A 24,289-nucleotide genomic window follows, 5' to 3' on the forward strand; every position below is an offset into this window, starting at 1 on the left:
AGTAGTTTTGCCTTTTGAGATAGAATTTTCTACTTTGAATGCTTGTAATACATGTTCTGTAAGGTCCCTTTCAGTTCTGATGCTCTTTAATTACATGTTTGAAGACCATTGATTCTGTAAATGATGGTGGAGTGATTTTAGGAATGAAGCAGATGGTTTTAAGAATCTGCCTCTACTTTCTCCTGCTAATTGTTTTAAAATATCTACAGTTTAAAAAACTACAGTGGAATGAGAGATATTTAATTATAGTCATTACTTTCATGGGATAGTGTTCTGTTTTATGAAACATGACACTATATTAGTTACATTGGAACTTAAGGTTAACAACTGCCCCTTACCCTCAAAATTCAATTAATAGGTATCATATCTCAAGATAGTCTTTATTTTTACTTTCTATGAGTTACTAAAAAAAAAAAATACCACTAGAGTTTCTAATACTGCTGATAAGAGAATTAAAATTATTTAAGCTTAGGTGATTTATTAAATTTAAATTAGTGGAGTTATTTTGAAAGATTGTGTGTGGAAGTATTTCATTTGTGTGATGTCAATCAGGATTAAACGAACTGTCATAATGAAAATAAAGTGATTTTCAAGTAATATGAGAAAATGCTTACTATATACCTTTCTTCAGGAATCAAAGGATGAACAGTGGAAACGAGCTATGGATTATTTAAATGTTGTCAATGAACTCAACTACATGACTCAGATTGTTATCATGCTCTATGAGGACCCTAACAAGGTAACAGAGTTCTTGATTTGCATGTGTTGTTGTTCAGTCGCCAAGTCGTGTCCGACGTTTTGAAACGCCATGAACTGCAGAACACCAGGCTTCCCTGTCCTTCACTATCTCCCTGAGTTTGCTCAAACTCGTGTCCATTGAGTCGGTGATGCCATCCAACCATCTCATCCTCTGTCGTCCCCTTCTCCTCCTGCCCTCGATCTTTCCCAGCATCAGGGTCTTTTCCACTGAGTCAGTGCTTCACATCAGGTGGCCAAAGTATTGGAGCTTCAGCAGCAATCCTTCCCGTGGTTGTTCAGAGTTGATTTCCTTTATGATTAACTGGTTTGATCTCCTTTCTCTCCAAGGGACTCTCAAGAGTCCTTTCCAGCACAACAGCTCAAAAGTGTCCATTATTCCATGCTCAGCCTTATTTATGGTCCAGCTCTCACATCCATACATGACTACTAGAAAAACCATAGCTTTGAGTATATAGACTTTGTCGGCAATGTGGTATCTCTGCTTTTTAATACACCATCTAGGTTTGTCATAGCTATTCTTCCAAGGAGCAAGCATCTTTTTAATTTCATGGCTGCAGTCACCGTATGCATTGATTTTGGAGCACAAGAAAATGAAATGACACTGTTTCTACTTTTTCCCCATCCATTTGCCATGAAGTGATAGAACCGAATGTCAAGATCTTTGTTTTTTGAATGTTGAGTTTTAAGACAGCTTTTTTTACTCTCCTCTTTTACCTTCATTGAGAGGTTCTTTAGTTCCTCTTCAGTTTCTTCCATCTGCATATCTGAGGTTGTTGGTATTTTTTCTGGCAATCTTGATTCCAGCTTGTGATTCATCCAGCCCAGCATTTCATATGATGTACTCTTCATATAAGTTAAATAAGCAGGGTGACAGTATACAGCCTTGATGTACCCATTTCCCAATTTGGAACTAGTCTGTTGTTCCATGTCTGATTCTGACTGTTGCTTCTTGACCTGCATACAGGTTGTTAGGAGGCAGGTAATGTGGTCTGGTATTCCCATCTCTTTAAGAATATTCCACAGTTTGTTGTGATCCACACAATCAAAGGCTTTAGCGTAGTCAATGAAGCACCATTAGATGTTTTTTTAAATTCCCTATGATCCAGTGTATGTTGGCAATTTGATCTCTTTGGCCTTTTCTAAATCCTGCTTGTACATCTGCAAGTTCTCAGTTCACATACTGCTGAAGCCTAGCTTGAAGGATTTTGAGCATTATCTTGCTCACATGTGAAATGAGTGCAGTTGTGTGGTAGTTTGAGCATTCTTTGGCATTGTCTTTCTTTGGGATTGGAATGAAAATTGACCTTTTCTAGTTGTGTGTGGCCACTGCTGAGTTTTCCAAATTTGCTGGCATAATGAGTGCAACACTTTAACAGCATCATCTTTTAGGATTTGAGATAGCTCAGATGGAATTCCATCACCTCCACTAGCTTTGTTCATAGTGATGCTTCCTAAGGCCCTCTTGACTTCACACTCTGGGATGTCTGACTCTAGGTGAAAGACCACACCATCGTGGTTATCTGGGACATTAAGAGCTTTTTTGTACAATTCTTCTGTTTATTCTTGCATGTGTTACCAGAGGTAAATCAATAATTTAAAGTTTCTCATTTTGAAGATGTTCTATAATATTTTTTTAGGATCTTTCCTCTGAGGAACGCTTTCATGTTGAGTTACATTTTAGTCCAGGAGCCAAAGGATGTGAAGAAGACAAAAATTTACCCTCTGGCTATGGATATAGACCAGCTTCAAGGGAGGTAACAAAGATGAAATTCTCATTGCATAGTTACTGCAGTCCTAAATTTAAATGTGACTACTTTAAGAATTTTCTGTTACATACTGTAATTCTTATCTCAACTGCTAAATAGCATGGTTTAAACTTCTTGAGGTATGGTTTGGATGGATACACATTTTTAAGCATATTAGAATTTTATATTTTATCCTTTCTCTAGATTTTTTGGAGGGATTTTTAAGATCATTATTTAGAATGGATAACTGTAGTTTCTGTTTTTGGCTGTTGTTTTACTTGAGGATAGTCCATGCTTTACTAAACATTTGGAGTTAATTACCGCATTTTAATTCTTATAACCTTACAAAGTTAAGTATGTATTCACCTTTAAACTTTTTTTTACTAAGCTATGATACATAGTGGTAAACATTCCTAAATCATAAGCGTGTAGTTTAATGATATATCACAAAATAAACACAGTTGTAAAACAACTAGCCAGGTCATAGAATAATATCATTTGAGAAGAAATAATTGTGTCCTTCAATATCATAACCTCCCTGCTTTCTCCCCAAAGATAACTACTAGCTTGACTTCTGGCACATAGTTTAATTTTGTCTACTTTTGGACTTCATATAAAGTGAACTCACAAAATATGTGCTTTTTTAAGGATGGGAAGTAGATTTGGCTTCTTTCATTATGTGTTTGAAATTCATCTGTTCTTCATTTCTGTTGCCATGTAGTATTACATTAAGTAAATATGGTGCAGTTTGTTAATCCATTTCACGGTGATGATCATTTGGTTTGTTTGCAGTTCAGGGTTTGAAGATGGATGCTTTTATGAACATTCTTTTTTGGGTCTTTTTCTGAGCATATGTATGCATTTCTTTTGGATATAAAATTGCTGGGTTATAGGGTATGCATATGTTCAGGTTTTAAAAATACAGTCAATAACTTTCCTAAGCTACTGCCATGTCTTTATCAGCACTTGGTATGATTAGTGTTTTTAATGAGTTGTTTGGGGGATTGTAGCTTAAATTTACATTATCCTCACAACCAGTAAGGATTAGTACTTTTTCTTATATTCATTGGCCACTTGAGTATGTTTTTTGTGAAGTGCTACTGGCTAGGACCAGTAGAGTGCTGAGTAGAAGTATTGATAGCAAGCATCCTTGTTCATTCCCAGACTAAAGCAGAAAGTGTTTGGGAATTTTTACTGAAATTAGATAACCTCTGCAGGTCATGTTGAGAGACATAACACTTCTAGTTTTCTCTGGACATAACACTTCTTCAGAATTGAATCTTCTAGTCCTAGGACTTGGTATATATATATATCTCTGAATTTAGTTGGCTATTCTTTATATCTTTTTGATAAGATTGTTTTAATATCTTTTATTTGTCAGGTTAATTCCTAAATTCTTTTTTAATGTTGCTATAAATGACTCATTTAAATTTTATTTTGTTTGCTATTTTCAATTGAATTTTAACTCAATTTTTGTATAAAGATTTTATAACTGGCAACCTTCCTGTATGCTGTTTATTCATTCTGATAATTTATCCAGTCATTTTAATTTTCTATGTATATGATCATATCTCTGAATGATGACAGATGTCCAGTAAAATGCTGAGTAGATTTCACAATGATGGGCATTTTCTCTTTCAGTGATTTATTATTAACTGTGATGATTTTTTCTAGTTTTTTAGATATCCCTGACCTGGGTTGAAGAAGTTTATTTTTTATACCCCTAGTTTAATGAAGGTTTTTACATACTTTGGCTTCTTTTAGCCAGCGTTTATGTGTGAGTTTCACTGATGTAATTGGTTTTAGTTTGCCCATTCTTACTGCTTTAAAATATATGTTTCACTGTATGACCATGCCCCAATTTATCCATTCTATTTAGATGAATATTTAATATAATCTTTTTAAACTTACCTGTTTTCTGTACTATACTGTGAGACTCTTATATTTTGGGGACAGCATCTTATTCATCTGAGTCTTGACACGTGGTAGTACTCAGTAAATATTCAGTGAGTCATCAGATGGTTATTATTTTAAGTGTGCAGTCATCACATTTGTTAGAAATATTTGGAATAGAATTTGAATTTTCTATAACCAGATATTGTTTCAGTTTGTGCTTGAGTTGATGACATTACTGGTAACAAAACTGACCTCTGTTTTTTTTTTTTTAACTGTCATTTATTTATGAATATGGCTTATTTATTTGGGCATTGGATGAAATTTTATTAAGCATTTTGTTTTATATGGCTTTTTAATTGTTATTTTATTATTTCATTTATCCAGAGAGTATATGTATTTCTTGAAGTTAGGAACTCTGTCATCTGTCTTACAATACCCAGAATAATTCTAGATTTTCATAAGAATTCATATATCAATCCATTTAAATAAATAAACTTGTGTGTGTATATGTATATATATATATACACAGTGATTTGTTTTATCTGAATTTTTTTATGTTATATTCTTTCTGCATAGAATGAAGGCAGGAGAGCTTTTAAAATTGATAGTGATGATGAACCACATACTTCTAAAAAAGATGAGGTTGATCGAGCTGTGATATTGTTTAAGCCTATGGTATCAGAGCCAATTCATATACACAGGAAGTCTCCACTTCCAAGATCTAGGAAGATGGCTACAAATGAAGTAAGTATATTTGTCAGAGCATGTTTTTTTAATGACGTAAACTAACTATATTTTAATAAAACAGAAAAGAAAATACAGCTTTAATTATTAAGCTTGGGAACCTACCAGATTTTTAACTGTCAACTTTATCAATTTTTCAAATAAATTTTTTAAAATGTAGAGACAGAAAATACAAAGATCACTTTTTTAGAATTTGGAGCTTTGTAGATTTCATAACAAAGTTCAGTATAAGTAGTAAAATAAGGCCTTTTTACAAACTGATCCATTTTTTTCCGTGTCACTTTAGGTTAGTCTAATAAAGAACTTTTTAAAAAATCTGATTTAATGGATCAGGAATAATTTTGGTTAAAAGTAGTGAGGAATTGCCAGAGACACTTCAGCAGCAGCTGATTCCAGTAACACTGTAGGTTAAGATGTGACATTCTAAATCGTTAACCTGATTGTAAAAGTCAGAATAGGAATTTGAAAATTGGATGCTGTAGTTGAAAACTTTACCTTTGTGTTTAGATCTATATAATTAAATAACTTAGGCTAATTCATATGCTCACTAACAAAATAACATTTAAATAGCTACTAAAATAACATTTAAAAGTAAAGTTGAGCAGTTGGAATGAAGTTTGTTAAGTAAATCTTTAATATCTATATACATTTTTATTCTTTAAATACCTTCATTTTGGGTTATTTATATTTTCTATAGGATGATTCAGCACTGATCTGAAATCAGTGCTTATGTTTTCTAAATTCTCAAGCAAAAGTATAAAGATAGGAAGCACCATCAACTTTTAAGCTAAAATATTTTTTGATGATCAAATACACCAAATCTTAAGTTAGGTATACTATCTAGCAGTTGGTAAGTAAGAACATATACACCAAAAAAAAGAATTACGCTCATTTCTCTCGACCCAAATTATACAAGTATGTGTGCTTTTGATTCTCCCAATTCAACAATTATGCATAGGAAAAGCATCTAAATAAAATAGATTGTTGTAGTTTTATAATGGAAAGTGCATACTAGTTAGGGTTTCCCGTGAATGGGATATTTTAAGTTAATTATAAAAGAGGATGATTAACAATTGTAGAATTTGGGGTTATTTGTTCTATTATAGCTTAATTTAAGAATGAGAAACCTGGGGTTAATTTTAGAAAATTGGGAAATGACATTTATTAATATAACCAAAAATATCATTTGTGTAAGGGCAGTGATTTTGATGATTTTGAGCAAAGCAATCTGTAATTTATCAAGTTGTTTATAATTTCACCATTAAACCTTTTTCTACACTCCAAAAAAATTCTGTAACATTGATACAGTAAATGTATTCCTTGACTACATTTTCCAACAGAACTATATTTGTGAAATCGTCAACAAAATCACTGCCCTTTGTTAACTCTTAAAACATAGAACACGTTGCTAAACCTTTTTCTCATAAATATTTAAATAGTTGCTTTCAAGAGATTATTTCTATGCCATGCTAAACTTTTACTTCCATAAGGGAAATTATTCAAGTTAAACCTTGAAGACTTTTTCCAGCGTCCATAATCTCCATGGATATCAGAAGTTTGTACTTTCCAAAGACACACAGAGAAAAAGACTATTCTCTTCATTTTGTGCAAGTAGATTTTACTATGTCCTCACTGTCTGAAATCTGAACATGCAAACATGTAAAATGAGAATGTTTGCTGCATGTTTTGTCTACTGAACTCTACAAATAATCTTTGGAAGGCGTAAATAAATAGATAGCATATAAGTGTAGACAAGTGCAATTTGAATCCTCCATCTTATGATCTCTAATTTTTTTTGTCTGGCAAACGAATTTTCCTTTATACATTATATACACTGAAGTCTCTTTAACCCTTTGAAGGATTCTTTAGTGCTTTGGGTTGAAAAGTTTACCCAGTATAGCATAAAACCTCTTAAATATCTAAAATTAAGTGAAATACATTCAAACTTTTAACATTGCCAAGATAAAAAATTGTTAAAATCTTTCCAGTTCTAAGAGAGAAGGGACAACTATTAAGCAGTATAAATATTTTGCATTTTAAGATAAGAAAGTAATTCTCATAATTCTTATTACTCACAATTAGATTTATAAGTGAGTCCTATCAATTTCTCAAATATTAAAATATTTGGCTCCCAAATTACTGTTTAATAGTTTTTTTAAAAAAATTGATAAGTGCAAACAAACTGTATTTTTTTTTCTTTCTGATCATTTGGCTCTGTTGTATCTAACTTTGCATGCTCTGCTTTTTTTTTTTTTTTTTTTTTTTTTTTTTTGCCCCTTTTCTCACTTCTAGGAAGAGAGCCCCCTGAGTGTGTCTAGCCCAGAGGGTACTGGTACCTGGCTGCATTACACCAGTGGTGTGGGCACTGGGCGTCGAAGACGCAGATCAGGGGAACAAATCACTTCTTCCCCTGTCTCCCCCAAATCATTGGCTTTCACATCCAGTATTTTTGGCTCATGGCAACAGGTTTTTAAACTTTACTTCATTAAACATTTTTCCTCCCCGCATTCAGAGCAACAAACAGCTGTCTTGGAGGACATCTAATCCCTTATATTTTACATCAGAGTAAATCCTTCCGTTTTTTAATTTTGAATTCATTTTAAAACACTTGTGATGTCTGACAATATTTTGAGGGAAAGAAACCACTTAAATTGCTTATGTTTAGCATTTTTACTGGAGGGGGTTAAATATCCAGGATTTTAAAATTAGTCAATAAAATTTACATTCCTGGAACTTTAGCTTGTTAATAAAATTTTTTTAAAAGGAAAGAAAATTTTTTAAATTTAGTTGTCCTTTAAAATATTCAGAAATAAAGTTATATAATTTTATAGTAAGGAAATTTAATAACGTTTTCCTCCATAATTAAAAAATAGATTCCATTTGGAATTTGCTGAGAACCTAAAAATTTTTTTTTAAATATCCAGATTTATGTGGCCCTGTGTTAATTAGCAGGATACATCGAATACTGGTGATTCTCTCCCTCACTTTGTATTATCTGAAAGTATTATCTTAATTATGTACAATACGGTTTTTTTTTTTTAGCTGTATAATAATGCTTTCTTTAAGATAAAAGGGGACAATGTATATGTGCCCATCAACAATATGCCCCAACAAAAGGAGTCAAAATAAATGACTTCAGAAGGACTTTTTGTGGTGACATTTGGAAACTTAAAATACTGTGGGTTTTGGGGGTTTTTCACAATGGAAGGTCTGCTGTTACACATGACTTTTCCAAGAACTTCAGCAATTTCCTTTTGGAAACACAATGCATTGATTATAGGAAAAGGGATTATGGTATCCATTAAGGCTGTGAATATTCAAAGGTTACTCTGATAAAGCCTGTGCATGGATCAGTAATTGTATGGTGATCTCAACAGTCTCTGTCTGTCTTTTCTTTTGTTTGTGATTGTTTTTTCCCCCTTCAAATACAGGAGCTGTTTAAGAGTGGGCATTTGGCTTCTTTTAAAAGAGAGTGAAATTATATCTATAATAATTGTTTCTTTTCATCTGTCTTGTTTCATACGTGATATTTATTCTGAATGCCTGCTTCGCACCACTTCATTGCAAGGACCTCATATGAAATGGACTCCCTTCACAAGGGGATCTTGCATGATCTTTCATATCTTGTGTATTTCTACTAATATTTATCATACAGCTTATTAACCTTTGTCTGTCTAAAACAGGCTGCAAATGAAATATGGACTTTTTAGTTTATTTTACTGTTTTACTTCATTTATTTTGCTTTCCTTGTGCAGGTTGTATCTGAAAATGCTAATTACTTGCGAACACCAAGAACTCTTGTAGAACAGAAGCAGAACCCTACTGTAGGTATGTGGTCTGAAGGAAATTGTATTCCAAACCTTAAACTCAATATTTTGCACACATGTAAAACTCTTCAGAGGTGAAAGCATGACCAAATGCTATGCTTTAGTTTTTATTTAACATGCACTAATTCAGAAATGTGGAGTTGTAAAGCTGGAAATACACAGTAAAGTTTTGATGAAATGAACAAGAAATGACATTAATTTTGTTTTATAGTGCTTTTGAATGCCCATAACATGAACTGCTCAGTTTAATTGCCAGTGCTCATTTTTAATCTTGTATTCTATAAGTTAAAATCCCAGCATGTTTTAATTTAGGAAGGAAACTTCATTTTTCCCAGTTGATTAAGTTGAAAATAGGCTACTGCGTACAAAAAGAACTACTTTTCTGGTTAAAAATTTTTCAAGTGGAGAATATTTCACTTAAAATTAATTTACCTAGTTATTTACCTGTCTAGGTACACTAGTGATCTTTTTGGTCATCTCTTAAGGAAAGCCAAAGCAAAACTAATGTTTAGTGGCAGTGTTGATTTTTTTTATTGACCTATAGAACATAATTGGTTCTTAGCTAACACTCAAGAAAAGCAATGTTGAAGAAAACCTTTCTAAATTTATTTTGGTTTTAAAATCATTATTGATTTTAAAACTACATCGGATAATGACATTTTCTGTAAATAATTGTCTAAATCAGTTTAATAACAAAGTTCATGTTTTAACTATGTATGTACTATTATTTCTATTCTAAGTATATGAATGGTCCCTTGATACCTACATACTTGAAAAAATATTTCTTTAATTATACATATGTTACAGTGATACCTTTTGATATCCCCACGGTATTTTGCCAGATACACACACACACACACACACACACACATTACTCCTTTCTTTACATACTGTAATGTATCTGATAAAAATTTACTTAATCCTTACCTAATGGTAAAAGCTTTCCTTGGTTGTAAAGACTTTTACTACAAGTTAAGCATCAAATTGGGCTTCTTATTAATTAAGATCTTAAGTTATTTAAGTATTAGAAATTTAGAGTGATTTAGGCCGAATGACCACATTGTGAAAGGAATTGTTTCACCTGGTCTTCTTGCAAATAAGTAAACTTTGATTTGCTTTATTTCATAACAGATATTGATAACTCACATTCAGGGGCATCAGGAAAGCTTCTTCATTCGCAGATATACATCCAAAAATACTGATTTAATATGATTTAATTTGTGCTAGGAGAGGTTTTTTTAATATTTCCTGCTCATACAAATTGATTGACAAAATTCCTTATCATCCTAAATTAATTTTTATGATAGTGTTTTTTAATACTTTTAATATGTATATGTCTAATTATTGTGTGGGTATATTATTTTCCTCAAAGAACATTTTCTCCAGTGTAAATGCCTCCATTTGTACATATGATAAATGGTGGTGGTGACTGTATTAAGTTGACATAATAAGTGAATTGTGAGCCTGTTGAGGGCACTGCCAGATATGTGTGGTAAGAGCCATGTTGTTGCATGCTGCATGAATTCCCAATGTGAACAGAAGAACACCCGTTGCTGTATGTATTTTCTCTAACTCCCATCAGGGTCTCACTGTGCGGGCCTGTTTAGCACCTCGGTGCTCGGGGGTTCTTCAAGCGCACCTAACCTACAGGATTATGCTCGTACTCATCGTAAAAAGCTGACCTCTTCTGGCTGCATAGATGGTATGTGCACACATGCACACACAGAATCATACCTGCACCCATGCACACACCCATGAGCATATATTTCTCAAAGGCAAGCCTAAGGCCACTGACGGATGCAAATGGAATCCCATCACCCTTTGCCTAAGTGACTATCAGTGTGCTCTGTTATCCACTACTTAGGTCCATGTTTCATCAAGCAGTTAATTATAGTTAGACTTACAGTACTTGTTCAATGAGTATTTCATTGAAATATGAAATTTAGAACTATATCATGTATATTCTTTTAAATAGTTAATAAGCCATTTTATAAAGAATAAATTTCTTTCATCTTTTAAGCATTTTTTTTAAATTCTTAACCCTTATTTTACTTCTAAATAAATAAAGTGAATGGGATGTTTATAAGAAAACATATTGGCATTATTTTTGTAAGAATAAACATAAGATGAGAATATTTTAGGATCCCTAGGTGAAGGAAATCTTCTCACTGTTGTTAATGCACCTTGAGTTTTAATATTCAGAAAGTCTCTTGAGGCTCATCAAAGCGTGCCCCTTTTGTTAATAGGAGTACTTACTAGCCCTTTTGAAATTAGCTATTCTAAAACTTTTTCTCATGTATCCACAAGTTTATTTTAGTTAGTAAAACATGGATTTACCAGAATTGCCAGCTCATCCTGCTTTTCTTTCTTTTGTATATTTTATTGAACACTTTGCCTCTATCATCAAGCCATTTTACTTCTTTTAACCAGTATTTGGCTTATTTCCCTCTCTCATTGTCCCTTCTGCATGTCACCTAATTCTAACCTCCTTATATATTTGTTTTTCTTCCTCTTTTTTTAAGTGTCCTTCTTTTGGTAGCTGTTACGAATTTCAGGTACCTGTTTTTCTCTTTCTCAGACGCCACACGCGGTTCTGCTGTTAAAAGGTTTTCTATCTCATTTGCTCGACACCCAACCAATGGTACGTTTTGCTTTTATTTTAAAAGATAATCCCCTGCTTCATCCTTTTTTAGTTTTCTTTGATTCTAAAATGTGGGATATACAGTATCATACATTGCTCAATCCTTAATTTCAATTGGCATACAATTCTAACTTATTGTTCACCCCAAATATTGATACTGTCTAACTCCCTTTTTCAGCTATAATTTACGCAATAATTTAGCACTACTCATCAAACTTCTAAATGACCACAATGATGAGTTTTAATACTTCATTAGCATCTAAAATTTCCTTCTGATTTCTCAAGTGATCAATCTACATAATTTTAAAAATGTAACAGTAAATAGTATTTATTTTCTTTTTAATTCTTAATAATTTAATGATCTTCTGAATTTCTCTTCTGATCACATGATTGTTTCATTGAGCTATTTATCTAAAATACAGGCTCATACCTGTCAAATAGCCAAATGAGATGTGTCCTTGAAAAGTTCTTGGGAACCAGGGGATGCAGGTTTCACTGTGTAACATTATTGATCCCTGATTGTCTAAACAAACCCCAGCTTTGTCTGGAGCACGCTGAAAACATTTTTCAGCATTCACTTAGTCCTCCTATGGCAGTGTGGTTTGCCGCTGTCAAGCGGTTTTGGGAAAGGTACCTTGCTTTTTGTTAGAATTTCGAGGGCTACTCACAGGAAGAAGATTAGGCTAAAAATCTAGACAAACCAGTTCAATTAAATGCAGTATTTGAGCCTGAAGAGGAAAACTGTGTGGCCAGTACTTACACACTGACTTTTGCACTATTACAGTTTTCTTACATCGAGTTTTTTTCTTGTGGGACAAGGGAATATTTACTAATCATTCAAAAATAACTCAGAATCAAAGAATTTCAAAGAAAGCCTACATTTTTTCACTTTTATTCTGAGTGAAGTTGTTTTTAATCCCTGCAACTTTTTTTTTCTTTTTAATTGTAAGTAAGTCTTTCAAAAATTCAAGTCAGGTTTTTCAAAAACTTTTATGAAGCTCAAGGATTGAACACAAGCTTGTTGTCATTTCCCTCCTTCTGAATCCTTTTAAGAGGACACCTAAGTAACTGCTCTAATACTTCTTGAAGGTGGAGTATGAAGATCCATTTCTCAACAAGTGAAAATTGAGCCTTAAAGCTAAATGTTCTTTTCCTCCATTGTATCTGTTTATATGCGTCTTTTTGAAGAAAAAGATCCTTATTTGATACAGCTACAGCTTCTAAAGAACCAACATATGTAAGAACTTCTTAGAAGAAAACTGAAGTCACAAGAAAAACCAAAAATCGCAAAATTCTGAAGAAGAGACATTGGAGGTTTAAGACTGACTGTAGTTTTTGTGCAGAGTGCTTATGTGTTATTGTGCCAGTATTGCAAGTTTTATATAGGAGAAATATTTGCTTATTGAAGCTTTAAAAAAAAAAGCCTTTGTTAAGTTTAACAGAAAATAATTTTATATTCTTTTGATTTAGGCTTTTTTAAAAAAATATGGATTTTTCCACACATTGTGACTTGATGCTTATAAAATGCATCCCTTTCAACTCTAGAAATATTTCTCTTGGGTTTTCAAACTTTTTTTTTTTTTGCTGTGTTGTCTTACCTGTCCTATGAATTGTCAGTTGACTCTTTCTTTTACTTTTTATTTTCCTTAACTTTCATGTTTTTTCCATCTTAACACATATCATGGACTTAACCCCTCCCCTTCATCTTTAGTTCAAGGAACATGGTGAAACAAGTATCTTCTGACAGTGCTTTACCTTATTTTCTGGGCCTCTGTGCAGAACACCTACACCTCTATAGGTGCTGGTCCGTTTCCTCTGTGGAGTTTCTAGGCTCCAGTGGTATGTTTCTATAGTTTCTAAACATGACAGCAAGGTGGCTTTTTAAATTGCTGCGCTAACCCTTTCATTGTGCATTAAAGAAAAAGTTCACTGTAGATAGATGGAAAAAGATATAGTCCAAAGGGACTCGATTATATTGTCATTTGCCTGTTACAAAATTTAACAAGCAAATGCAGGAAAATAGTTCTACAAAAAACTAATAAACATTCTGAGGAAAGGATTTTTTAAAAAGCCACAGTGTTTAATGCAAGGAAAGGGTTTGCGCCTTTTTGCATGAATCTTGTAATTTAAAAAAAAAAAGTAATACTTGTGCAAGCCTAATTTCTTTAGTGCTTAACTTAGGTGCTTTAGCTGCTATTATGGTATTATAGTTTTGTTTTAAGTATATGTAATGTTCTGTCATGCTTTGGTTTACCCCTGGAAATCAAACATACCAGTTTTGTAAATCCTTTGGTTGTTTTCATTGAAAAATTAGATTCTCTTTTAACTAGAATTTCCCTATTCCAACTAAGAATTAGACAATTCTTAGGTCAGTATTTTCTCCCAAAATCAAGAATAAGTCAGTGTTAAAATGAGCACATGTCTATTGAAGCAGAAAGTTTTCCAATCAACTTAAGTTTAATTAATTTTTAAGTTAAAAATATTAGACTTTATATAGAAACTAAACATTAAAAGTATTTCTTTTTGGAGGAGAATTAGTTTAAATTCTTGACAAATTAGATGCAGAAAGACTTGGTATTTTAGTTGTATCTAAAAACAATTTTAAAAGCCATTCAGTTGGATAAAATGTAAATACGCAATATTTATTAAAAAGTAAATAACCTATGTCCTATTTGTTTAAAGAAGCTGTATATTTAAGTGCTTTTGTTTCATGAATGGTATTGATACATACCTGCATGGTTTGTTTCATGAAATTTTTGTATGTGTGCCATTGTTGAATGCAGAAATATTTGTATTTTGTATGGCTTTTTACTTGGCCTGACTTCACTCAGCTAGCAGTTTCCAACAATAGAATTAATTGTGTTAATTCAGTCAAGGTAGGTGAAATATGTTTTGAAATTTTAATTTCAGCGTAAATGAATGGATGTTGTTTTGGGGTCACACTAGAGGTATTGTTGGCCTTGGTATGACTAGAAAAAGTATTTAAAATCACTCTTCATAAGCAATTACTTAATTGTTTTTCACCAAGAAGTTACCTTTAGCATTCCAGCATCAGGGACATATTATGGCATCAGCTTATTCATCTATCAAATAGACCTGATTTTAAAAAGTAAAAACCGTGAAAACACTGTATTTTTTGTTTGTTTTTTATTATTCCCCCAGGTTTTTCAAGTATTACTCTTAGATTTTCCAAATACAGAATGAAATTGTGTGCATGTTGTACCTTGTGATTATATTTAAAATGAAGTCTTTGTCACATCTTGTTCTGGCCCCATACCGCATAGCATCTGGTGTCATGACTTCAGAGATCTTGTGTGTTTGCATGTGGCAGATTGAAAAGACCTAAACTGTCCAGTTCTAAGCAATGATCTTCTTTTTTAATTAATGAATTTTAAGATATCCAACCATTGGTTTTGGTTTTGTTTTTGTTTTTCCCCTCAGGTTTTGAATTGTATTCGATGGTGCCATCTATTTGTCCTCTAGAAACTCTTCATAATGCCCTGTCCTTAAAGCAGGTGGATGAATTTCTTGCTTCCATTGCTTCTCCATCAAGTGAAGTTCCACGGAAGACCCCTGAAACTTGTAGGAAAATTATTATTATTATTTGATTTTTAGACAGTAGATTTTATCTGAATATGAAATAATTATGAAAATATAAATTCAAGTAGTGATAGTAAGTAGAATTTTAGGGGAGAAAGGGGTATACAAGAACATTGTTTGAAATTCTTTGGTATAATGTGCAGTGTACCACTTGTCTTGACTCTTTGCCCAAATTTTTTCTCTTACCAAAAGGAGGAAGAAATCTAAGACCCAGAAGTAGAAATCAGCAATATATAATACAAAATCATAGTCTTATTTTCTACTGTCATTGTATATAATAAGCTTTTTTTAAAAGACGGGATATTAGTCTGCATTAATGCCCACGTGTTCATCCATTCAATACTTTTGACTCAGAGCTCTTAACTGAAGAGAGCAAATTAGGGCAACAGTTTTTCAAATTGTGTTCTGTAGGAAATATTCTGAAGAGGTTAATTCCTTTGTGTAAAGTAAAGGGATTTGTGGCTAAGCCAGTTTTGGAAACTTTATCATGAGGAAAACTCCATACCCACATTTTCCAAAACTTATTTGTTGAGAAAACATTTTGGTAACACATTTAAATATTGTATAAAATTATTCTCAGGGACTTCAGTTTGGGAAATGTTCAGGGCTTCCTTTTTAAGTATAAGAAGTCAGCTGGCTGTTGTCATTTTCAACACTGTAGGATACTTTGACACACTGGAATTCCAGTTTAGGAAGCATTCGTTTTGGGAGAGAATGCTCTGCTGAGAGTTAAGAGTCTTACTAGTCTTAGTCATATGTCTGAAAAAGTGGGCTACTGTCCATGGGGTCTCAAAGAGTCAGAAATGACTGAGAGACTAAGCACATACCAAGTAGTATTTCATAAGAATACTGTCAATGTGTTTTTCCAAAGAATAAAATTGGAGGTCTTGGGATGAAAGCCACCGTCATGTGTTGCTGTGACTCTCTTCCCTTTCCTGGGCCACCACATTGTGTGATTCTACAGAGGTCTGTTCAGTATATTCTGTCCACATAGTGCCCCCTGCATTTTTGCTTTTCTCTTTCACGTCTGGTGGCAGAGGTCAGAGGTCAGGCTTTCAACTGCAGAGGTATCTTGGTGTGAATGTTTTAAAATATTTCACTTTAGAAGTGGTTTGGAGAAGTAGGTTTCCATTTTAAAATGTGCATATGAATTTGTCTGATGCTGAGAATTGATAATAATCCATATGAAATAATCTACAAGCTGTACAGTCAAAGTGAGGAAACTGAAGGACATTTTTCCTTTTCCTTTCTCTGTTAGCTAGTAGAAAGGCCAGTGCTGTTCCTCAGAACACAAGACAGAATCTGAATAAATAAATTCTCATTTTTTTCTTCTACCTGACTTTATACTCCATGCTTCCTTGGGGCAGAGATTTATAATCTTAAAATAGGGATTAAAGAAAGACTATAATTAGTAAATAAGCGTTTGCTGCTGCTGCTGCTAAGTCGCTTCAGTCGTGTCCGACTCTGTGCGACCCCATAGACGGCAGCCCACCAGGCTCCCCCGTCCCTGGGATTCTCCAGGCAAGAACACTGGAGTGGGTTGCCATTTCCTTCTCCAGTGCATGAAAGTGAAAAGTGAAAGTGAAGTCGCTCAGTCGTGTCCGACTCTTAGCCACCCCATGGACTGCGGCCTACCAGGCTCCTCCGTCCATGGGATTTTCCAGGCAAGAGTACTGGAGTGGGGTGCCATTTAGGGTAAGCATTAAAACTGTTTTGAATTTAGAAGATCTTCAATCAGTGACTTAAAGCTAAAGTAGCAATGGCACCCCACTCCAGTACTCTTGCCTGGAAAATCCCATGGACGGAGGAGCCTGGTAGGCCGCAGTCCATGGGGTGGCTAAGAGTCGGACACGACTGAGCGACTTCACTTTCACTTTTCACTTCCATGCACTGGAGAAGGAAATGGCAACCCACTCCAGTGTTCTTGCCTGGAGAATCCCAGGGACGGGGGAGCCTGGTGGGCTGCCGTCTATGGGGTCGCACAGAGTCGGACACGACTGAAGCGACTTAGCAGCAGCAGCAGCAGCAGTAATGACACCTGTTTTGGAAAGAGGCTTTTGGTGGGATATTTACAAAAAGATAATCTTTGTTTATACTGTGGCATTGCAGTTTTATGATGGCTTCTTTTCTGTGGTTAGTGAGTTCAGTTCCTCAGTGTATTATTGAGATATATTAATGAATTTTAAGATGTTAAATTCCTTTTCCAGTTCTGATTAACTCTTCGCTATATCATAAATACAAGTTGTACCCCAATCCCTCTAGCTCTCTTAAAATTTCATTCCATCACTTACTAAGGGAACTAAATGAGAAAATAAATACAGTTAATGCAGTTCATCAAACTGGATAAACCTTAGATTTTATTTAGTTCATTGGTCTTCAGACTATATTCCCAAGAGCTTTAGGAAGTTCCATGAGGAAGAGAAAGAAGCTGAATTATTAGGCCTTCCTTTGATCAACTTTATGTAAGATTTCATTTGAGAGAAGTTTACTGTATTAATGGAAAAACTTAAAGACACCATTCAGGAAATCAGCCAGTTAGTGGTCAAGCAAGACTAAAACCCAGGTCTCCTAAAGTGTGTGGCTTTGTTCATTCTCTTTGAATATTAAAGAAAATAGGGTGCCAGTTAGGGCTTCGCAGGTGGCGCAGTGGTAAGGAACCTGCCTGCCAATGCAGGAGATGCAAGAGACGCAGGTTCAATATCTTATGTCAGGAAGATCTCCTGGAGTGGGAAATAGCAACCCACTCCAGTATTCCTCCTACCTTACACCAAGATACTGACCCTCAATTTCAAAATACTAATTGGTTAAGTTAGAGGTTGGAAGTTATAATAGAAGGTGTAAGCAGAAAAAAGCTAAGTAATGATGTGCTGCTTTATGAGATATTTTAAACACCTTTTTTTAATCAGTTCAGTTCAGTCACTCAGTCGTGTCAGACTCGCTGAGACCCCATAGACTGCAGCACGCCAGGCCTCCCTGTTCATCGCCAAATCCCGGAGTTCACTCAAACTCCTGTCCATTGTCATTTGTATATTATTTCACTAGCGAGTACTTTGATATTCTGCCAGTGTGAACTTTATATTCATTCCGCGTAGTTATCAACCACTGCAGGCACATTTGCCACGTCTGTTCCACACACTGATTTTTCAGAGACACTTTACTGTTATCAGGCCCTCTTCCAAAATTGCAAAAATTGACAAATCTGCCTCTTGTACCTCCGCCATCATTTGTTTGGGACCCCAAAAGCTCATGTCAGTAGCACCCCCTACTGCAGCCTGTCCTATTCCAGAGGTCTTCATACTTGAGAAATGTACCTACTTGTTCTTTTCACACTTTTCAGTCTCCCCACCTTAATTAGAAAGAAGAAAGAATCTTTAACATTTTCTTGCATGAAAATAAATCTCATCTGGGTATTATATTAATAGGAAGACAGTCTGACTCAATTATTCATAATCTAATTAGTTTAAATTTGATAGACTGCCTCAGAAAATTATTGAATTACTTTGTTTGATTTTTCTTTTTCAGCCTCTTTAACTTCACGTTCCAGTCCAATAATGAGAAGAAAAGTATCTTTAAATACGTATACACCTGCAAAGATCCTCCCAACACCACCAGCTAGCATCAAGAGTACTAAAGCAAGCAGCAAACCAGGTGAGGCATGTGTGTGAATTTGTGGATTCCGTATAGCAGTTAGAGGAGTAGTTATAGCTTGCTTTGTAGGTGTAAAAGTGTGTTTCTAAGTAGGATGATTACAGTCTAGGAAATCTGTTACTGTAGCCTATTGATATGTTTGAGGTATTTTTTCTTTTGTTAATTATCCCCCCTCCCCTCACGTATATTAAAATATATTTGATACTCACAGTTTTCTAAACTGATTTATGGACTGTCTTCTCTTGTTTTTCTGTTCAGCCAGGATTCTACCTGAATCTTTTTACTATTTCTTATATTTCTTATTTGTTCAGTTCAGTTCAGTCACTCAGTCGTGTCCGACTCTTTGCGACCCCATGAATCACAGCACGCCAGGCCTCCCTGTCCATCACCATCTCCCGGAGTTCACTCAAACTCACGTCCATCGAGTCGGTGATACCATCCAGCCATCTCATCCTCTGTCATCCCCTTCTCCTCCTGCCCCCAATCCCTCCCAACATCAGAGTCTTTTCCAATGAGTCAACTCTTCACATGAGGTGGCCAAAGTACTGGAGCTTCAGCTTTAGCATCATTCCTTCCAAAGAACACCCAGGGCTGATGTCCTTTAGAATGGACTGGTTGGATCTCCTTGCAGTCCAAGGGACTCTCAAGAGTCTTCTCCAACACCACAGTTCAAAAGCATCAATTCTTCGGCGCTCAGCTTTCTTCACAGTCCAACTCTCACATCCATACATGGAAAAACCATAGCCTTGACTAAATGGACCTTTGTTGGCAAAGTAATGTCTCTGCTTTTGAATATGCTATCTAGGTTGGTCATAACTTTCCTTCCAAGGAGTAAGCGTCTTTTAGTTTCATGGCTGCAGTCACCATCTGCAGTGATTTTGGAGCCCAAAAAGATAAAGTCTGACAGTGTTTCCACTGTTTCCCCATCTATTTGCCATGAAGTGATGGGACCAGATGCCGTGATCTTCGTTTTCTGAATGTTGAGCTTTAAGCCAACTTTTTCACTCTCCTCTTCACTTTCATCAAGAGGCTTTTTAATTCCTCTTCACTTTCTGCCATAAGGGCGGCGTCATCTGCATATCTGAGGTTAGTGATATTTCTCCTGGCAATCTTGTTTCTTATTTGTTATTATATCTGAAAATAATCTTTATTTTACCTTCATTCTTGAAAGGTAATTTTGCTGGACAGAGAATCTCTAAAGTTTTTTCTTTCAGCATTTTAAGGATGTTGTTCTACTTTTTTCTCATTCCCCTTGTTTCTGATGAGAAGTCCTTGTTAATTTGAAGACTTGTTCTTATGTATGCAGTGGGATTTCTTTTCTCTGCCAACTTTCAGTGTTTTTGCTCTATCTTTGGGTCTCATAAGTTTGACTGTGGCATGCTTTAGACTTTTTTTGTTGGTAGTAAAATCCTGGTTGATAGTCACTTTTACTTGTCATCTGTATTCTGCTATTAAACCATCCAATGAATTTTTATTTCAGGTATTTATTCTTTAGTTTTAGGCATTTGTTTTGATTCTTTATAGTTTTTTCCTTCAGAGATTTCCTGTATTTTTATTCATTATATGAATATTTTCCTTTGTTCTTGAGTGTAGTTAAAATAGTTGCTTTAAAATTCCTGTCTATTAGTCAGGCTGTTCTCAGGATTGATCTCTTATGAACTTACCCATTCCCAAGAAGGAAGTTTTTTTTCATGTTTTTCATATATTGAGTAATTTTGGATTGTATTCTAGATCAACTCTTGACTCTGTTGTTTCTCTTATGTTCCTACAAAGAGTGTTGGGTTGTTTGGGGGTTTTTTTTAAAGCAAAGTATTAACCTTGGCTGAACTTAGATTGCGATACTATGTCCCCCTGACGTAACTGACAGCTCACATTTCATTTTACTGGCTTTAGTCTGAACTGGACTTCTTTGGAGTTTATTCTGCTGAACTCATACATTGGATCAGTGTTTACACAAAGAATTGGAATTTCCTACCTGGCTTTCCAGCCACAATTGTTGCCTCAGTACTTGTCTTCTGGTGCTTCATACTGGAAAGACTGAGTTTTATGTTGCAGTTTTAGGCATTCTACATGGTGTATACTGGACCCTATCCTTAAGCCAAAGCTTTTTTTTTTTTTTCTTTTAAAGGACAGGGAAACTAATTCCATGTTGTTCCTTTCTTCCAAGTATTGATTCTAGTACATCTAGTACATCGCTGCTTTTGTTCCCTCTTCAGTGTCTTCAGATAAAATTTTTTTTTCATGTTTTGTTCTGAGCTTATACTTGTTATCTGCAGGAAGATTCATCTGCAGGAGCTTACCCATCCATACAGAAGTGTAACTTGGCTTAGAATAATTTTTGATAACTCACTGGGGCTTAAGGTTGGTTTGGATATAAAAGGATGATTCCTGAGTCAAGAATATTTCTAGTTTTCTAATCTTTCAGCTTTTTAGACAGTGGTAAGATAAGTAATACCAAAGAAAATAGATGTTGGTAGGGAAATTGATGAGTTCAGTTTTAAACATGTTAAGTTTATATTTCCTATCCAATATCTCTATAGAGGTTTCTAGTAGGATATACAGATCTTGAGGTAAGGGAGAAGACCTGGGCCAGAAGTATAAATTTGAAGGCTGTGAGCATAGTCGTTGGACATGACTGAAGTGACTTAGCGGCGGCAGCAGCATAGTCATTGTGGCTTCCTAGGTGGCGCTGGTGGTAAAGGACCCACCTGCCAATGCAGGAGACGTCAGAGACGTGAGTTCAGTCCCTGGGTCAGGAAGATCCCCTGGAGGAGGGCATGGCAACCCACTCCAGTGTTCTTGCCTAGAGAATCCCACAGACCGAGGATCCTGGTGGTCTGCAGTCCATGGGGTCACAAAGAAATTAGTTTCCCATGAAGAATATAGGGAAAAAGAAGTTTTGTGTTCTCTGATCTTTTGTTGATTGTTTTTTATTATTTGAACTTGGATTGCTTGTGAAAATCTAAGCCATAATTTTTCTTTTTTTTTTTTTGTATAGCTCCCAGCGGACCTTCAAATACAGCTGTTCCTAATACCTCATCGCGGAAAAAGGGCGTGACTAGCAAAACAGAAATGCATGAACACAAAAAAAATACTTCGAAAAAAAAATGAAATCTTCTAAGAAGTTGGAACTCCTTGTAAAAATCACATGTTCAGTAGGAAAAAAAAAGGCATGTAATAAACCTTGACTGAAAAATATCAAAGCAAGTAATTTGTGTCTCCTTGTACATCTCTGTATTCATTTAAAGATAGATTTAATCGAGAGAATTCTTTGTATATATTCAGGTAAAGAATTTTTGTCATGATCTGGAAATGTTTGAAAACTGTTTATTAGCATTTTATGAGTAGCAAAACTTACAGTGATAAAGGTCTGTTGTTAATGTGATATTTGCCATGTGCCCGCAGTAAAGAAAAGGAACGTGAAAGCCTACCCGTGTCACACAGAGGTGATGGTTACTGACGAGTCTGTGAGGTGGTGTCTGTACATTTTCATTTTCACGGGGTTGCACCTTGGCTGTAAAGTCCTGTAGCTTGCAATCTGATGTGTGTGCTGGAGACTTCTTAAAAAGCGTATTTCCAAAGAGATTTCACTGACCACAGTTTAGAGTAGAAACTTTCTTCCCCCAATTGTTATAATTACATATATGCTGCAATATTTAATAACTGGAGTATTGGCATATGGGTTATTTTTGCAATCTGTGCTTTGAATTTTTTATTGTGTTTTATTTAAAATACGTTCATCTGGGATAACTGTACCTTTATGCACATAAATTTGTACATTAATTTGTAGAAAATATTTTCTTTATATATTTCTTCACCATAAGGTGCTTTTGTTCATAAGGAAAATTTTTGCTTCATATATTGGCAAGAAAGACATCTTTAGAGTTTCTTTTTAAGAGATATAGTTGACAAGTTTATAATTGTTAGTTATTTTCAGAATTCTTTTTAGATCTGAAAAACTGAGTTCCAAAATGAACCTCATCAGTGTAAGGAGAATATATGAATTCTGCTGTCAGTAGATATTATTTGTGGCACCTGTTTTTACCATTTCCATTCTTATCTTTAGAATATCAGTTGATCTCACTAAGGTAATTTAAAGATTGAGCATTTGAAATAAATTATTAGATTTTGGAGGGACATTAAGATTATTGTATTGTGATTTCATGTATGATGTGAAAAATATTTATTATTCTTGGTGCTTATTTTCCCCTGATGCACAAATAATTATAAACCAGTTCAAATGACTTAAACTATAAACCAAACAGTACATCTTGATAAGAATTCATCCACTGCTAGTCAGGTAACTTAAGTTGCTAAAGCTTTAGTTTGAGACTTAGGTTTAGAAAAATTATTGAATTCTTGTATGAATGCATCTATTAAAATTCTTCATAGAAACTCTCCTAACCTTAAATCATCATATATGAACTGACTTTTAGAAATTAAGCATTTATTACAGGTTCATTTTAAAAGGTACCAGATGCAAAAGTCACAAATATGTACAATTATATAAGTTAGTATGTCAGTACTTGACTTGAATGTAAATGTATTATGGAGACATGTTTTGTAAACAGTTGAATGTACCCAAGCTTTCTGTATGTGAAAATGTGGTTAATGTGCTCATTGTCGGAGTAAAGAAACTGCTTTTATTTTTTCAGTGGAATTGAATTAAAGTATTTTATTTGTGGAATCAGAGGATGACTTAAATGGCAAATTATTTTTTTACTCTTTTCTTTGTCCCTTTTAGCTTTCAGAGTAGAAAGAATGAAGGAAACTATTTTAGTATTCAACAATGCTCATCTTAGATATTAGATAAAATTTCGTCGTATTAGCCATAGCTGTTGCAATATCTTCCCTAGAAATTAACTAGGAAGTTCAGTACAAGTCACGTTTTCCCATGGTTACATGAGAACTAGGATTTCGCTGAAGTCACCGAACTTGGTAATGCTGCTGTATAAGCAGGACAGTTTTATTTACAAGGATCTTAGATTCATTTTCCAAAACAAACAAAAAGTCTTCTATATCAGAGCAAGAAATTATAGTTAATCACCATTCAGTGGCAGTTTGACTGAAGCATCTGTTTCTCACTGTTTCTCTCCCGGTAAAGTGTGCTTTTTGTTTGTTTTAAATACTAGAAGATATTTCTTCTCACAGCCTAATCTTCCAACCAGCAAAGAGATGGGAAGGCGCAGCCTGAGGTACTCTCTCTTTATCCTGGCGTGTTAGTCTCCATAGAGTGTTATTCAATCTTTTCACCCTTAAAAACCATATGTGTGAACTCAGACCCAATTTTTGCCCTTGAAGTCCAGAGCCAGCAAGTCCTGCTGCTATGGTTCTAACCAGCAGATGTTCTGGGGGTGTTCTCGAAGTCCATTCTTCAGTTTTTTTATTTAATTCTTATTTTTCTTATTCATTTTTCTTATTTAGAAGTA

General features: G+C 34.5%; 1 protein-coding gene across 7 annotated transcripts in view; it reads left to right on the forward strand.

Moving 5' to 3' along the window:
• PPIP5K2 (diphosphoinositol pentakisphosphate kinase 2) overlaps nucleotides 1–23,552 on the forward strand; it is an 83,890-nt gene extending 60,338 nt beyond the window's left edge. For 3 of the 7 annotated variants that reach the window (XM_055565665.1, XM_055565657.1, XM_055565671.1), the window contains exons 22-30: nucleotides 632–739; nucleotides 2,397–2,513; nucleotides 4,977–5,144; nucleotides 8,900–8,972; nucleotides 10,554–10,673; nucleotides 11,550–11,612; nucleotides 15,054–15,194; nucleotides 18,735–18,860; nucleotides 21,859–23,552. In XM_055565665.1, the coding sequence (XP_055421640.1) occupies nucleotides 632–739; nucleotides 2,397–2,513; nucleotides 4,977–5,144; nucleotides 8,900–8,972; nucleotides 10,554–10,673; nucleotides 11,550–11,612; nucleotides 15,054–15,194; nucleotides 18,735–18,860; nucleotides 21,859–21,971 (1,029 nt within the window). In that variant the 3' untranslated portion in view covers nucleotides 21,972–23,552. Of the gene's footprint in view, nucleotides 1–631; nucleotides 740–2,396; nucleotides 2,514–4,976; nucleotides 5,145–7,436; nucleotides 7,611–8,899; nucleotides 8,973–10,553; nucleotides 10,674–11,549; nucleotides 11,613–15,053; nucleotides 15,195–18,734; nucleotides 18,861–21,858 lie in introns of all 7 variants that reach the window. The other 4 variants (XM_055565693.1, XM_055565683.1, XM_055565700.1 and 1 more) reach the window with 3 other exon arrangements.
• The last annotated feature ends 737 nt before the right edge of the window (nucleotides 23,553–24,289 follow it).

Source organism: Bubalus kerabau, chromosome 1 (genome assembly GCF_029407905.1).
Source record: "Bubalus kerabau isolate K-KA32 ecotype Philippines breed swamp buffalo chromosome 1, PCC_UOA_SB_1v2, whole genome shotgun sequence".
NCBI classification, from domain to species: domain Eukaryota; kingdom Metazoa; phylum Chordata; class Mammalia; order Artiodactyla; family Bovidae; genus Bubalus; species Bubalus kerabau.